The sequence below is a fragment of the Gossypium hirsutum genome, chromosome A04 (assembly GCF_007990345.1).
Source record: "Gossypium hirsutum isolate 1008001.06 chromosome A04, Gossypium_hirsutum_v2.1, whole genome shotgun sequence".
Lineage (NCBI taxonomy): Eukaryota > Viridiplantae > Streptophyta > Magnoliopsida > Malvales > Malvaceae > Gossypium > Gossypium hirsutum.
The window spans coordinates 13,120,115-13,134,588 of record NC_053427.1 but is presented as its reverse complement, the minus strand read 5'-3'; the positions used below and the strand labels follow the sequence as shown (position 1 = coordinate 13,134,588).

Below are 14,474 nucleotides of genomic sequence, written 5' to 3'. Positions count from 1 at the left end.
AAGACTACTGTGACCAATGCGAAATTTGAAGTAGAGAAATTTGATGGTACCAATAATTTTGGTATGTGGCAATGTGAGATCCTGGATGCCTTATGTCAGCAAGAGCTGGATATAGCCCTTGAAGAAAAACCTGACAAGATGGATGACAAGGAGTGGGCCAAGATCAATAGACAGGCATGTGGAACAATTCGCCTATGTTTGGCCAAAGAGCAGAAGTACTCTGTCATGAGGGAGACATCAGCGAAGAAGTTGTGGGATACACTGGAAGAAAAGTTTCTAACAAAAAGTCTTGAAAATAGGCTTTATATGAAAAAGAAACTTTATCGATTCACGTATACACCCGGTATGTCGATGAATGACCATGTGAACTCATTCAATAAAATTTTAGCAGACTTGCTAAATTTGGATGAGAAATTTGAAGATGAAGACAAGGCATTATTGTTATTGAATTCCCTTCCTGATGAATATGATCATCTTACCACCACATTGCTTCATGGGAAGGACACGATCACATTTGATGCAGTCTGTAGTTCGTTGTATAGATCTGAGACTCGAAAGAAAGATAAAAGAGATCACAGAGATACAACCGCAGAAGTCTTAACAGTAAGAGGTCGTTCACACAGCAGCAAATCTGGTAGAAGGGGAAAGTCCAAAGGGAGACCCGCCAAAGATGAATGTGCCTTTTGCCGTGAAAAAGGGCATTGGAAAAAGAATTGTCCTAAGCTACAAAAGGGCAAGGCTATTTCTAATGCATGTGTAGCGGAGCATGATGAGGAGTCAGACTTTAGCTTGGTTGGCATGGCAATGGCATGTCAAACGGATGAGTGGATTTTAGATTCAGGATGTACTTACCATATGTGTCCTAATAAGGACTGGTTTTCTAGTCTTAAAGAGCTAGAAGGTGGAATTGTTCTTATGGGAAATGATAGTGCTTGTAAGACAATGAGAGTGGGTACAGTCTAATTGAAGAATCACGACAGCTCAATCCAAGTCTTGACAGATGTTCGCTACGTACCTAGCCTGAAGAAAAATCTCATCTCATTAGGTGCCCTAGAATCTAAAGGGCTCACAATCACTTTGAGAGATGGATTACTAAAAGTAGTAGCTGGGCAACTGACGGTGATGAAAGGCACAAGAAGAAATAACTTGTATTTTTTAAATGGAAGTACAGTTATTGGATCAACATCAACAGTTTCTACAAAAGATGTAGATTCAGAGGCTACCAGATTATGGCATATGCGATTGGGACATGCTGGTGAAAAAGCTTTGCAGACATTGGTGAAGCAAGGCTTATTGAAAGGTGCAAATTCTTGCAAAATGGAATTCTGTGAACATTGTGTTCTGGGCAAGCAGAAGCGGGTAAAATTTGGTCCAGCAATTCACAATACGAAAGGAATTCTAGACTACGTTCACAGTGATGTGTGGGGACCTACCAAAGTAGCTTCTTTGGGAGGTATGCACTATTTTGTTACTTTTGTTGATGATTATTCAAGAAAAGTATGGGTGTATCTAATGAAAAGAAAAAGTGAAGTCTTGGATGCATTTCTGAAATGGAAGAAGATGGTGGAGACTCAGACTGGTCGAAAGGTCAAACGACTTCGATCAGATAATGGTACTGAGTACAAAAATGATCCATTTCTACAAGTATGCCAAGATGAGGGCATTGTGCGACACTTCACTGTTCGGGATACACCACAGCAAAATGGGGTGGCAGAACGAATGAATCGAACTATACTGGAGAAAGTTCAATGTATGTTGTCCAATGCTGGATTGGGCAAAGAATTTTGGGTTGAGGCAGTTACATATGCGTGCCATCTAATTAACCGTTTGCCATTAGCTGCAATAAATGGAAAAACTCCTATGGAGATGTGGACTGGTAAATCTGCTACTGATTATGATTCTTTGCATGTATTTGGTTCCATTGCATATTATCATGTAAAAGAATCTAAGTTAGACCCAAGAGCAAAGAAAGCATTATTCTTAGGTATAACTGATGGAGTAAAAGGATATCGTCTCTGGTGTCCTGATACAAGGAAGATTGTTTTCAGTAGAGATGTGACTTTTGATGAATCAACCATGTTGAAGTAGAAGGATTCACAAAAGGATGACAAAACCAGTAGTACTTTGCAGCAGGTGGAGCTTGAAAAGGTTAACGATGATCCAGCTAATATTGAAGGGACAAATGATGAAGAGGTTCCTACCCAAGAATCTCTACAGCAACAAGATTCAATTGCATATAGAAGGCCAAGAAGAGAGATTCGTAAGCCTGCTCGCTTTGATGATATAGTGGCCTATGCACTTCCAATTACAGATGATGATGTTTCTTCTACTTACACAGAAGTAATAAATAACCCTGATGGGGTAAAGTGGAAGCAAGAAATGAATGAAGAAATGCAGTCTCTTCATAAAAATAAGACCTGGAAGTTGGTGACACTACCCAAGGGAAAGAAGGCAATTGGATGCAAATGGGTATATGCAAAGAAGGAAGGATTTCCTGATAAAAATGAAATTCGATACAAGGCTAGATTAGTAGCAAAGGGTTACGCTCAGAAAGAAGGAATAGACTACAATGAAGTGTTTTCTCCAGTTGTGAAGCATTCGTCTATTCGGATTTTGCTAGCCTTGGTTGCGCAATATGATCTTGAACTAGTTCAGCTTGATGTGAAGACCGCGTTTTTACACGGTGATTTGGAAGAGGAAATCTATATGACTCAGCCAGATGGATTCAAGGTTGCTGGAAAAGAAAATTGGGTTTGCAAACTGACAAAGTCACTTTATGGATTGAAGCAATCTCCGAGGCAGTGGTACAAGCGATTTGATCAGTTCATGAAAGGGCAAAGGTACACAAGAAGTAAATTTGATCATTGCGTGTATTTTCAGAAGCTACAATAAGGAACTTTCATATACTTGCTCTTATATGTTGATGATATGCTAATAGCATCTAAGAGCAAAGTTGAGATTGAAAGATTGAAGACTCAACTCAATCTCGAGTTTGAGATGAAAGATCTAGGAGAAGCTAAAAAGATTCTCGGCATGGAAATATGGAGAGATAGAGCTCATGATAGAGTTAGCTTGTCTCAGAAGCAGTATTTGAAAAAGGTACTACAGCAGTTTGGCATGAACGAGCAGACAAAACCTGTAAGTACCCCGTTGGCTTCTCATTTCAAGCTTTCTGCACAACTATCTCCTTCGACGAATACGGAACGAGAATACATGTTGCAAGTTCCGTATTCTAATGCAGTGGGTAGCTTGATGTATGCAATGGTGTGTACAAGACCCGACATTTCACAGGCAGTTAGTATAGTGAGCAAGTATATGCATAATCCTGGAAAATGACATTGGCAAGCTGTGAAATGGATTCTACGGTATATTCATAAGACCATGGATATTGGATTACTGTTCAAGCAGGATACTACACTTGGTAAAGGTGTTGTTGGGTACGTTGATTCTGATTATGCCGGTGATTTGGACAAACGAAGATCAACCACTGGTTATGTGTTTACTCTTGCTGGAGGACCAATAAGTTGGAAGTCTACACTGCAGTCTACAGTTGCGTTGTCAACCACAGAAGCTGAATACATGGCTGTAACAGAGGCTGTAAAGGAAGCTATTTGGTTACAAGGTATGGTTAAAACCTTGGGATTGGTCCAGGAGCATATTAATGTGTATTGTGATAGTCAAAGTGCTATTCATTTAGCAAAGAATCAAGTCTATCATGCACGTACAAAGCATATCGATGTACGTTTCCACTTTGTGCGGGAAATTATTGATGAGGGGAAAATTCACCTTCAGAAGATTAAGACTGCAGATAATCCCGCAGATATGATGACCAAGGTGGTAACAACAATTAAGTTCGAACATTGTTTGAACTTGATCAATATTCTGCATGTTTAACAGTTGAAGAAGGCACTATCAAGTGTTGTTGACAAAGGCAGAGAGAATTGTGTGAAGATAAGATTACTCGAATCAAATCTTCAAGGTGGAGATTATTGGGAATTATCCATATTTATGGAAAATCAAAGATATGGGTATCAAATAATAGAAAGTCAAAGATATGGGCATCAAATATTGGAAAGTCAAAGATATGGGTATCAAATATTGGAAAGTCAAAGATATGGGTATCGAGATATTGGCATAATAAAATCTGAGATATTTGCAATATATGGTCCCTAATTGTAAAGTGACTTTGCAAGTTGATCCCTGAACCTCAACTATAAATAGGCATAACCATCTCTCATTCTGTATCTAAAACTTGCCATTCTCTACTTAAGGCATTGTTTTCTCTCTCTCTCTTTGTAAATTCTCACTTGTATTTTGGAGTGAAATATATTTGGTAGTACCCGAGGACGTAGGCAAAATTTGCTGAACCTCGTTAAATTCTTGTGTTCTTTATTGTATTATTCTGCATGAATTGTGTGTGTGATTGTAGTGATTTATTGTGCTATTAAATTACGATTGAGGGATATTCTGGCTAGGAAAGACCTGGTACTTAAGCGATCCTTGCGATCCACCTCTCTTTCCTGGGAATTGAACTTAGTGTGATTTTTAGTACAATAATTTTACTCTTTCACACGCTTCCGCACAACAGTTTGAGACTAGTTAAACAAGAGCTAGAAGCAAGTAAAAAATTGGCAGCTCAATTGATGGAAAAACTCCGATCTGTAGAAGGGCGAAAGGAAGCATTGGAAGAAGAGATGAAGAAGCTAAGGGTACAAACAGAACAATGGAGAAAAGCAGCAGATGCTGCTACAGCTATTCTTTGTGGAGGTGAGGAAACGAATGGGAGGCTCTCCAACAGATGTAGCTCTATGGATAAAATTCATTTCAGTGGTATGCACACAGGTTATGTTGGATCACTTGGCTTGGATGATGATGATGGTGATGGTTTCCGAACTGAAAAACGAAAGGGCTCCGGGATCAAAATGTTTGGAGACTTGTGGAAAAAGAAAGGTCAGAAATGAAAGTGAGTCTCTGTGATATTCAGGGAATGGTATTTTTAGCTGTTCATGTATAATAGCTGAGGTCAAATGTTTGAATTGTTGGCCGTCCGATCCTTAGTAGGTAGTATGGTTCTACAGTGTTATGTTTAAATCATTAATATGGTGTAGTGTTATTTATATGATTAGGTATGGGTTCATATGTAATGCGGCCATTTCTTTAAGCCTTGTGTAAAAAGCAAGGGTTGCCCATTCCTTGAAACCCCGTGTAGAAAACTAGGGTCTAGGGCTGAACAAAAATGAAAAGAAATTGATGACAACAAAATTGGTTCCAATAGTATTATTGGTTTGATTTAGCCTTTTCAACTCATGGAAATTATATCCCTCTTTTTTGCTATCTTTTATCAACTTACCAATAGGGCCCATAGCATCGATTTTTCCATTTTATAGAAAAAAATCATAAGATTTAATGGATCGAACTAAAATAAATTGTAAGTTGAAGTGGAGTGAAGTGGAGCACTACCTATATGAATATTAACTATATACTAGCAAAATAAGATGCTATTATTATTTGATGCATTTACTTTCGGAAATTATATGAATATTATATGAATGGAGATTAAAAATTTTGTCTTTAATTAATAGTTAAAACAATAAAAATTAAAATTTTTTTAAACAAGGGCCACTTGGTTGAATATTGAAATATAAAAAAAAATAAAAATAAAATATTGATTAAAGTTTTTGTCAAACATCCATATATTGATTCAAGTAGTGATTAAAATATTTATGAAATTGTAATTATTTTTATCATGGTTATACGAGGCTACCATTGTATAATTTAAAGTAACATGATAAATATTTAACATATTAATTAGATTTGGAAAGAGGATAAAAGTAACAGTAGAAAAATAAATCCAATATTTGCTTATATTCAAAAAGAAAAATGCAATACATATACTCTTTACAATTGCATGAATAGTTTTACTTTTACGTACAACCTACACATTTTTACATCTATCAACTTGTCTTGCTCTTGCTGCTGTTCTTCATTTATCCTGCCTTAATTACCGGTCTCTGCTCTGTCTTCTTCATCTTCTTCCTTTGTTCCTCATCTTCATTCTCTGCGTTAACGAGCTTCCTCTTCGTGGCGGAAGTTTCAGTTCCAGATTGATTATCCAGAAATCTGTTGATAGTATCTCTAAGAGTCATATTAGGAAGAATATCATCAGCCACTATTCGTCTTCTGCAAACACAGGTAGCCATTGAAACAATGCGATCTCTCACGCATTTTTCACAGAAGCTAGCGAAACAGCACCTCGTCAAAGCTGCATCTTCCATTACTTGTTTGCACAAAGGGCAGTGAAGTTCGGGTGGTACTGTCGTGGACTTACAGCTACTCGAAGTTGTTGAAATCGAAGCGTACGAAATCCCAGAGCTTTTAGAACTTGAATCGGATGTGTTGGAAGCCCTTTTACGGTCAAATTTAGGGTCACAATTAGTAGCGCAATGGTGAATATAATGTCCACCCACATTGCATCGACGGCAAACATAACTCAGTGGCGGAATTCGCCGCCACTTCCCCAAGGTTTTAACTGATGAAATTTTAAACCCATGGTCGATTTTGGTTTCTTTACAATGGGTATCTCCTGGTTTCGCAATTGAGTTGTTGGAAATAGAAGTAAAATCAATTCCGAAATCATCGAAATCGAAGCCTTGCTCTTCAAGCTCCTCTTTCACAACAACAGATGGTGAGTTGGTTTGGATATTGGGTTTTTCTTCTCCACCAATAACGATGGGTAATCCAGGCGGTCGAGGAACACGACGGATCAAAAGGCAAGAGTTTTCGAGGATCAAAGAAGAGCCACTGGCCAACTGTTGATCGGTTTTGGCATCGGAGATGAGTAAATCGAAATTGTTCCCATTACCGTAGCGTTTGGAAGCGAAGATTTGGTGCTTGAAATCGGAGAGTGAAATGAAAGGACCGTCGATGGGAAGGGAGTGGGAATCTTTGGAGCTCTTGAACTTGTAATACACCACCGCCATGGATGGAACAGAGGAGTAATGTTTGATGAAAGGAGAGAATTGGGGTTTTCTTTTTTCTTGAGACGTTAGAATGAAATTTGAATTTGGTTTATACAATTTATAGGGAAAAAAAGAGGGAATTTGGATAACAAGACTTCCATTAGCATTTGGTTTCCTGATAATAGTAGGTCGGTTTATCTAAATTAAATTTTTTACTTTAGGTTTGGTTGGGTTTGTATGGTAAAAAATGTAAAACTCCATTATACTGGACTGAGCTAAGTAAGAAAAAGCTTTTGGGTACCGATTTGATTCATGAAACTGAAGAAAAAGTGAAAGTGATATGAGATTGCTTAAAAGCTGCTTCAGGTCATCAGAAATCATACGCTGATTTGAAAAGAAAAGACATTGAATTTCGGGTTTTTGAAAGTATCGCCCTGGAAGAAAGTTCTCTGTTTTGGACGAAAATGATAGATTAGTTCTCCTTTTTGAAATTATCATCTTCTTCCTTCATATTTCCCATATCTAAATCCACCGTTAGAGAATTTAGAAAGCTTCAATCAACTCTTGTTCATGCATGTAAGTGATTTTTTATTCCGTTTTTAATGATTTTTATGTTTTTGATATTGATTTAGCTTAATCTAGCTAGCCTGGGGGTTAATTTGTAAAATTGTTAAAAGTTTAGGGACTTACCATGAATGATTTAAGAGTGTTTGTGAACCAAGTTGATAGATTCAAGATATTGATAGCTTAATATGATTATTTTGGTAAGTGATTTTTAGTAATTTTAATGTATAGGGATTTAATTGTTAAAATAGTAAAAATTCATGGAGTTTTTGTAAAAACATGATAAATATGGGCTGTAGAGTGTTTCTTGGAAATTCAGCTAACATCAATGGTGATTAAAAGTGGTTAATTTGCAAGTTTCGAGTTTAGGGGCAGAAAGGGTAAAATATTGGGGTAATTTTTTAAATTGATAATAAAAGGGCCTATAAGTATAAATTAATTATTTGACTTATTTAATTGAATGAAACTTAGTATCTAGATCAAGGAACGAATAAACTTATTAGTCGTCGGCTTTGCACTCGTAACTGTTTTTGTTTCCATAAGTTCGGATATTGATTTAGTTGGTTAATTATTATTTTGGTTGGATTGTTGATTAATGTTGTGCTTTATATAAATTTAGTTGATTATTAAATGTTAACTAGTGAATTGGATTAGATTATAGTGTTAATCAAATTGATGATTATGTTTGAAATATGAGTTGCATGGATGTATAATTGGCAAGGTATAACATAATGAAGTTAAAGAATTTGAACATGTAATGTGTCCCATTTGAACCTAGTGAATACTAGGATACAAATGACATGCCATTAGGGGTTATACAGTTTTAGGTGCTGGTCTTGGGTGTCCTACTGATGGCTGAGGTCATGCATTTGTTGCAGATTCTCCACACCTCGTGTGAGCAACATCGTGTAGTTTTACATCCCTACCAACAGTTCATGTGAGCATTACAGATATGTTTACAGATTCAGACACACTTTATGTGAGCATGGTTCCCATGTATCCGACATTGTTTCATTTAGCTCAACAGGTAAGTAAAGCCTAATCAAATAATTGTAATTACAAGATATTTTATGTAATCTTAATGAATGAAATGGAAAGGGTTGTATGTATATGGATATGTTCCAAATATATGTTTCATGAAATGGATAGATTTTATGTTTTATTATTGAACTCACTAACTTGTGAGATTGGTTTTGTAATTAGGAAATGAATAATCCCATGAGCATGCCAATGGAATTATGCATGAATTATATAAATTGAGCCTATTTGGTAAGTTTACATTTAAGATTTATATGAGCTTACTAAGATTTAGTTGCTTATCATAGTTGTTTTACTTTTCTTGTAGATCATCGAAAAGCTCGAACAGTTGGAACCTTGTCAGAGGACATACACACTATTCGTCCATCATTTTGGTATGTTAGAACAACACATACTAGGAGCTTTTGTGCTATTTTGCAAATTATGATGTGGTTTGAACTCACTTCTAACCTACTTGTATATATATGACTTTGGTTTTTCGCTTGAAAAATGTCTATGTCTATGTGTTTTTGGCCACTTTGTTTATGTCTCTTGAAAGTAAATAGGATATGGTGGGATGGAATGTGAACTTGTAGCATTGAAATTGAATTAATTTGGTGTATGATTTGTGGTGCCAAATGATGGCATATTGGTTAGGCACTTAGGTTGAATGATTTGATATGTTCTAGGCTTGATTATATGTATTAGAAAGCATGTTTATGGATGATTTGGTTTTGGCTTGGTACCTAAGGAATTGGTGTTGTTTTGCCTTGTTTTGGAAGCAATTTTAAGAGCACACGGCCTAGGACACGGGCTGTCACACGACCATGTGCCACACACGGTCACACCACGCGACCGTGTGTGATTTTAATTTTAGGTGCAGGTTTGTCCATACGGTCACAGAAAGTTACACGGCCTAGTGACACGGCTCTGTGACCTCATTTCGAATACTCACATGGTCTAGGACATGACCATATGACCCTATTTTGATTTGTACATGGGTTGCAACACGTCCATGTGACCCATTCTTCGAATTGTACATGGTTTGGCCATACAACCATGTTTCTAAGCCACACAATCTAGGCTTTATCACACGGTTGTGTGACTTATCTTTCCAAAAATTTCAAGTTTTTCCATATTTTTCTGATTTGATTCAAATTGGTCCTTGATTGTTCCCTGTATCAGCCCGTTTCTCAGTGGTGTCGGAAACAGTGGTTTTGGGACCTCTTTTTTATTATATGATTTTGATTTGGTAAATTATGTTATTTTAATGAATAACTAAGTTTAAGTGGTGTGTCCCTAAGTCAAGTGGGTTTAGAAAATGAGGTATCGGGATATTGTTTCTATAAATCGAGCTCGTAACTATTTTTTTTAAATATCTATGAAGCATTATTAGAATAATATTAAAAATTGGTTAAGAAATTTTAATGTTTAAATAATTAATTGAGTGAAAATGGCTAAATTGTAAAAGATGCAAAAGTTAAATTCTATATGTTAAAGGAGTCACGTGGCTATGAAATTTTAAATTAGAGGATTTAGTGGGTAATTATACCATGTATATTGATAGTGGACAATGATGAGCAAGGTTTTGTCATTTTTAAGGTTATTAAAAGGTCAAAATGGTAATTAATTAATAAATTAAGTTAAAATAAAGATGAAAACAATGTCATGTTCTCCAAGTGATGTAAATAGTCGAATTACCATGGATAAGAAACCAAAGCATTCGGCCAAGCTTGATTCTTCATGCATGCTGAGTAATTTTTGCCTCGTTTTTAATAATTTTTATGTTTTTGAGCTCGTACTAGTTTAATCTAGTTAACTCGAGGGTCAAATTGTAAAAATGTTAAATGCTATAAAGTGTGTCATGGATGAATGTTTTTGAAGTTTTATGGTAGATTGTTGAGTTTGGTTGTTAAATGAACATATTTTGTTAAGTAATTTTTTATGATTTTAAGGTTTAGGGACTTCTTTATGAAAATGGTATAATTCAAGGAAAATATTATAATTTTTTTTGTAAATATGGGCTTTTAGAAGGTTGGGTAAAAATTGGCTAACACAATTGATGGTTAAAAATGGTGAAATTGTAAGTTTCGAGCTTAGGACTAAATTGCATAAAAGGTAAATTTTAAAAACAATTTTATAAATTTTTATTATTAAGGGTTATAAGTTAAATTGATTATTTCAAATGTTGGAATAGGGTTGAATGAAAATATTTATCTAGATTAATAAACAACTCAAGTAGACACAAATCGCGGAAAAATAAAATTAGCAGAAGAATGGTTTGAGCGTCTTAGAAGTTGTTATGAGTTCAGGTAAGTTTGTATGTTGAATCATTCATTAATGGTAAAATTGTTAATTGCTATTGAATAATTAAGGTAAGTTAATTTTGGATTGATTATTATGTATTACATAGTTAATTAAATTTAATGATTAAAGTGAGTTAGTGCTGAATTTAAGAACATGTAAATTTCATGAATGGTTATATGAGATATTATATCGAAAAGGGAATTAAAGTTACGTATGGAAAATGAGAATTTTATAGAAAAATATTGAAATGCTAATGTGAAAATGAAGGTCATAGATAAGGATATGGAAAGAGACCTGTTTGAACCTCTGAAAACTTAGGATAAAAACGACATTTCATTAGGGATTATATGTTTTGGGTGCTGGTCCTGGATGTCCTACCGATGATTGAGGTCTTACATTTGTTGTGGATTCTCCATAGCTCGTCTGAGCAGCATTGTGTAACTAACATCTCGACCCACAACTTGTGTGAGCAGACCCATTTCACAGCTCGTATGAGCATTATTGAAAAGGTTATGGTTATATGGAAAGGTGTTCCCGAGTATCCGATGTTATTCTATATCGTTCAATTGGTAAGTAAAGGTTAATGGAAAGACCTGTATAAAAACTAAATGTTACTAATGTTCATATGAAATGTAAAAGATAAGAATTTATCATGTGATGGATGAAATATGCATGTAATTCATTTCTTAATTTATGTTATGTTTCATAGATGCTAAGTTACTTATTATCTACGAACTATGTGGATTCAAATAAGAAGAATGTGTAATGGATATATACGTGATGGATGATATATAAAGCCTAAATGCTTGTTACGTATATGTCATGATTTGCTTGAAACTTATATGTGATGTTATACTTATTAACCTTATGAGGTGGTGTGTATAGGAAAGGAAGTTTGTCATATGACATGATGAAAGTATCTTTATTGTTTAATTTAATATGTTTGATAAGTTTAAGTTTCCTTTATACAAGCTTACTAAGCACTAGTTGTTTATATAGTTTTTTTCTTTGTTTGTAGATCATGAGAAAGCTCGATCGATTGGAATCTTGTCAGAGCATTATCACACTATCCATTCGCCATATTGGTAGTTTTGGTTGTTTTGGATAATGGTTATAAATAGCATGTAATAGGGTTAAAGAAGTTATTTCAGTGATTTGGCTTATTTAAGTTGTGCTAAGCTTGTTGTGGTTAATGATGTTAAAAGATGACATGTGAATAATATGTACAAGTATGAGTGGATGAACCTTATGCATACTCCATAGATAGTAGGTATTATATGGTATAATGACATGTCTTGGAATGGCTATTTAGCATGGTTGACATAGGTTTAAACTAGAATTTTAAGATGTTGAATGAGTCTAAGATCGTGTATGTGAAATGTGGTGCCTTTAAATGGCACATTGGTTAGGTATATGTTAAATGGTTCTTGACATGTTTTGGGTGATTTTTAATGTGATTTAAGCATGTGAAAGTAGTTATCGATGGTATTGTTTGATGGGTAAGAAATGATGTTTGAAATGGCTTGTTTTATGGGCAATTTGTGCTGTACAAGGCTAGAGGCACGAGCTGTCACGTGGTCGTATGCCACACACGGTCACCTCACACAGCCGTGTGTCATTTATATCTTAAGTGCAGGTTTCACATGGCCTGCGACATGACCGTGCCTCTTAAAACAAACCCGAACACGTTCTGGCAGACGACCTACGACACAGTTGTAACCTAACTTCGAATATATAGATGGGCTAGGACATGGTCATGTTTCTCTACTTCGAATGTTCACATGACCTGGGCTATGTCACACCGACTGGATACACGGCCGTGTGACTCCTGTTTCAAAAATTTTTCATATTTTGCTTGAAATTTTTTATTCGCTTTGAATAAGTCCCTGATTGTTTCCAAATTATTTTTGGGGTCAATCAAGCTCGATTTAAGGACTGTAAAAGTATTTTTATTATATTTAGATTACATTATGAAATATAAATGTGTGAAATGCATGTTGATTTATGTTTCAATTTTTAATGTTCTATTATGCACTGTAATGCTCTGTAACCCTGTAATGCTCTGTAACCCTGTAATATCCTGATTTTGGGCCTAGTCGGAATGGTGGTTCCGAGACCACAAATCTGAGATAGAAATAATTATTTTATAATTATTTTGAGGTCTATGATATGATTGCATGATTGTGTGAAAATTTCGTGAAGAAATTCTATGCATAAAGTGCTTAATTTGAAGTTAGGGACTAAATTGAATAAATTGCAAAACTTGTGTTCTAGAAGCATTTTGCATAAAATTGAATTAGATTATTAATTAGAGGTCTTGAAAGAGTAATTTTACTAATTTCTAAAAAAATCTGGACAAAAATGGGCTTGGAAGGGTAAAAATTTAAAGAATAGTAAAAAGGGCATTTTGGTCATTTAGGGGTAAAATGAATTAAAAGACAAATTTTAAAACCCAAATGTGTCCATCTTCAACCCCATGGCCGAATATAGAAATGAGAAACCATGGCTAGGGTTTTTCAAGCTTCCAAGCTCGATTGTAAGTCCGTTCTAGCCTCGTTTTTAATGTTTTTTTACGTTTTTGGAGTCCCGGTAACTTGATTTAGCTTATGCTAGCAATAATTCAACCTAGGGTTCATAATTGGAAAAATACCCATAGGTTAAATTTGTGTATTTTGGTGTTTTATGATAGAATATGAGGTTTTAAATTATGTTAGACAACTTGTGCTACTCGGTTTTAAGTGAAAACGAGTAAAAGGGCTTAATCGGTAAAAATACCTAATAGTCATAAGTACATGTTAGAGTGAGAATATGATGTTGCTATAGAAGGGAAAAACGATCAGCATGTCATAAAACATAAGAAAATAGGCTGAAGTTTATTTTACAAGCTTTGGGGCAAAAGTTAAATATGTAAAAGTTTAGGGGCAAAACTGTAATTTTGCCAAAATATGATTTTGGGTCAATTTTAATAATGTGAGTCCTAATTAGACTATATTTTAAATGATAGAGCAAGGAAAACTAAAATTCGGGCTAAAATGGGAAAAATACCAAGTTGTGGACGAAATGGTAAAAGTAGCCATTTTCGCATACGAGGTAAGTTCATATGTAAATGTTGGTAACATAGTTATTATTTTAAATGTTTTAATGTTATTTAAATAATATGATAATTATTATGAAATATTATACTTTTGATAATTGTTTGATAATATGTCAAATTATGTGATATACTTGGAAAATGTGAAATACTACCGAGTATCGGTATCGGCATTCCGTAGAAGATGGTTGAGACACATGATTGGGAAAAAGGTCCTATTGAACCTTAGGAATGGATTAGGATACAAGTGACATGTCACTGGGATATTTGGGCATCCGAACTCGTTAAGTTGAGTCCGAGTTCACTTATGGATGCTAATGTCCGAACTCGTTGAGTTGAGTCCGAGTTCGTGAGATGTAACTAGGCATCCGAGCTCATTGAGTTGAGTCCGAGTTCACTTATGGGCGGGTTACATGGTAGCTTGGCTACATATGTGGCACTTAAGAATTATATTCTGATGTGTTCAACGGGTAAAGTTCTATTCAAATGGAGGAATACTCGAGATGAAAGAGACATTTTGGTAAGTGTTGTGAAAT

At 35.2% G+C, this 14,474-nt stretch overlaps 2 protein-coding genes across 2 annotated transcripts; one reads left to right on the top strand and one right to left on the bottom strand.

Annotated features, from left to right (window-relative positions):
• The first annotated feature begins 4,609 nt into the window (after positions 1-4,609).
• LOC121227969 (interactor of constitutive active ROPs 4-like) lies at positions 4,610-5,332 on the top strand. Its single transcript, XM_041110964.1, has one exon. The coding sequence runs from the start codon at positions 4,644-4,646 to the stop codon at positions 4,959-4,961; it is 318 nt and encodes a 105-aa protein (XP_040966898.1). The 5' UTR covers positions 4,610-4,643; the 3' UTR covers positions 4,962-5,332.
• Positions 5,333-5,987: 655 nt separating this feature from the next.
• Positions 5,988-6,980, bottom strand: LOC107949874 (E3 ubiquitin ligase PQT3-like). Its single transcript, XM_041111176.1, has one exon. It carries the CDS (start codon positions 6,978-6,980, stop codon positions 5,988-5,990), a length of 993 nt encoding a protein of 330 aa, XP_040967110.1.
• Between the last annotated feature and the right edge of the window lie 7,494 nt (positions 6,981-14,474).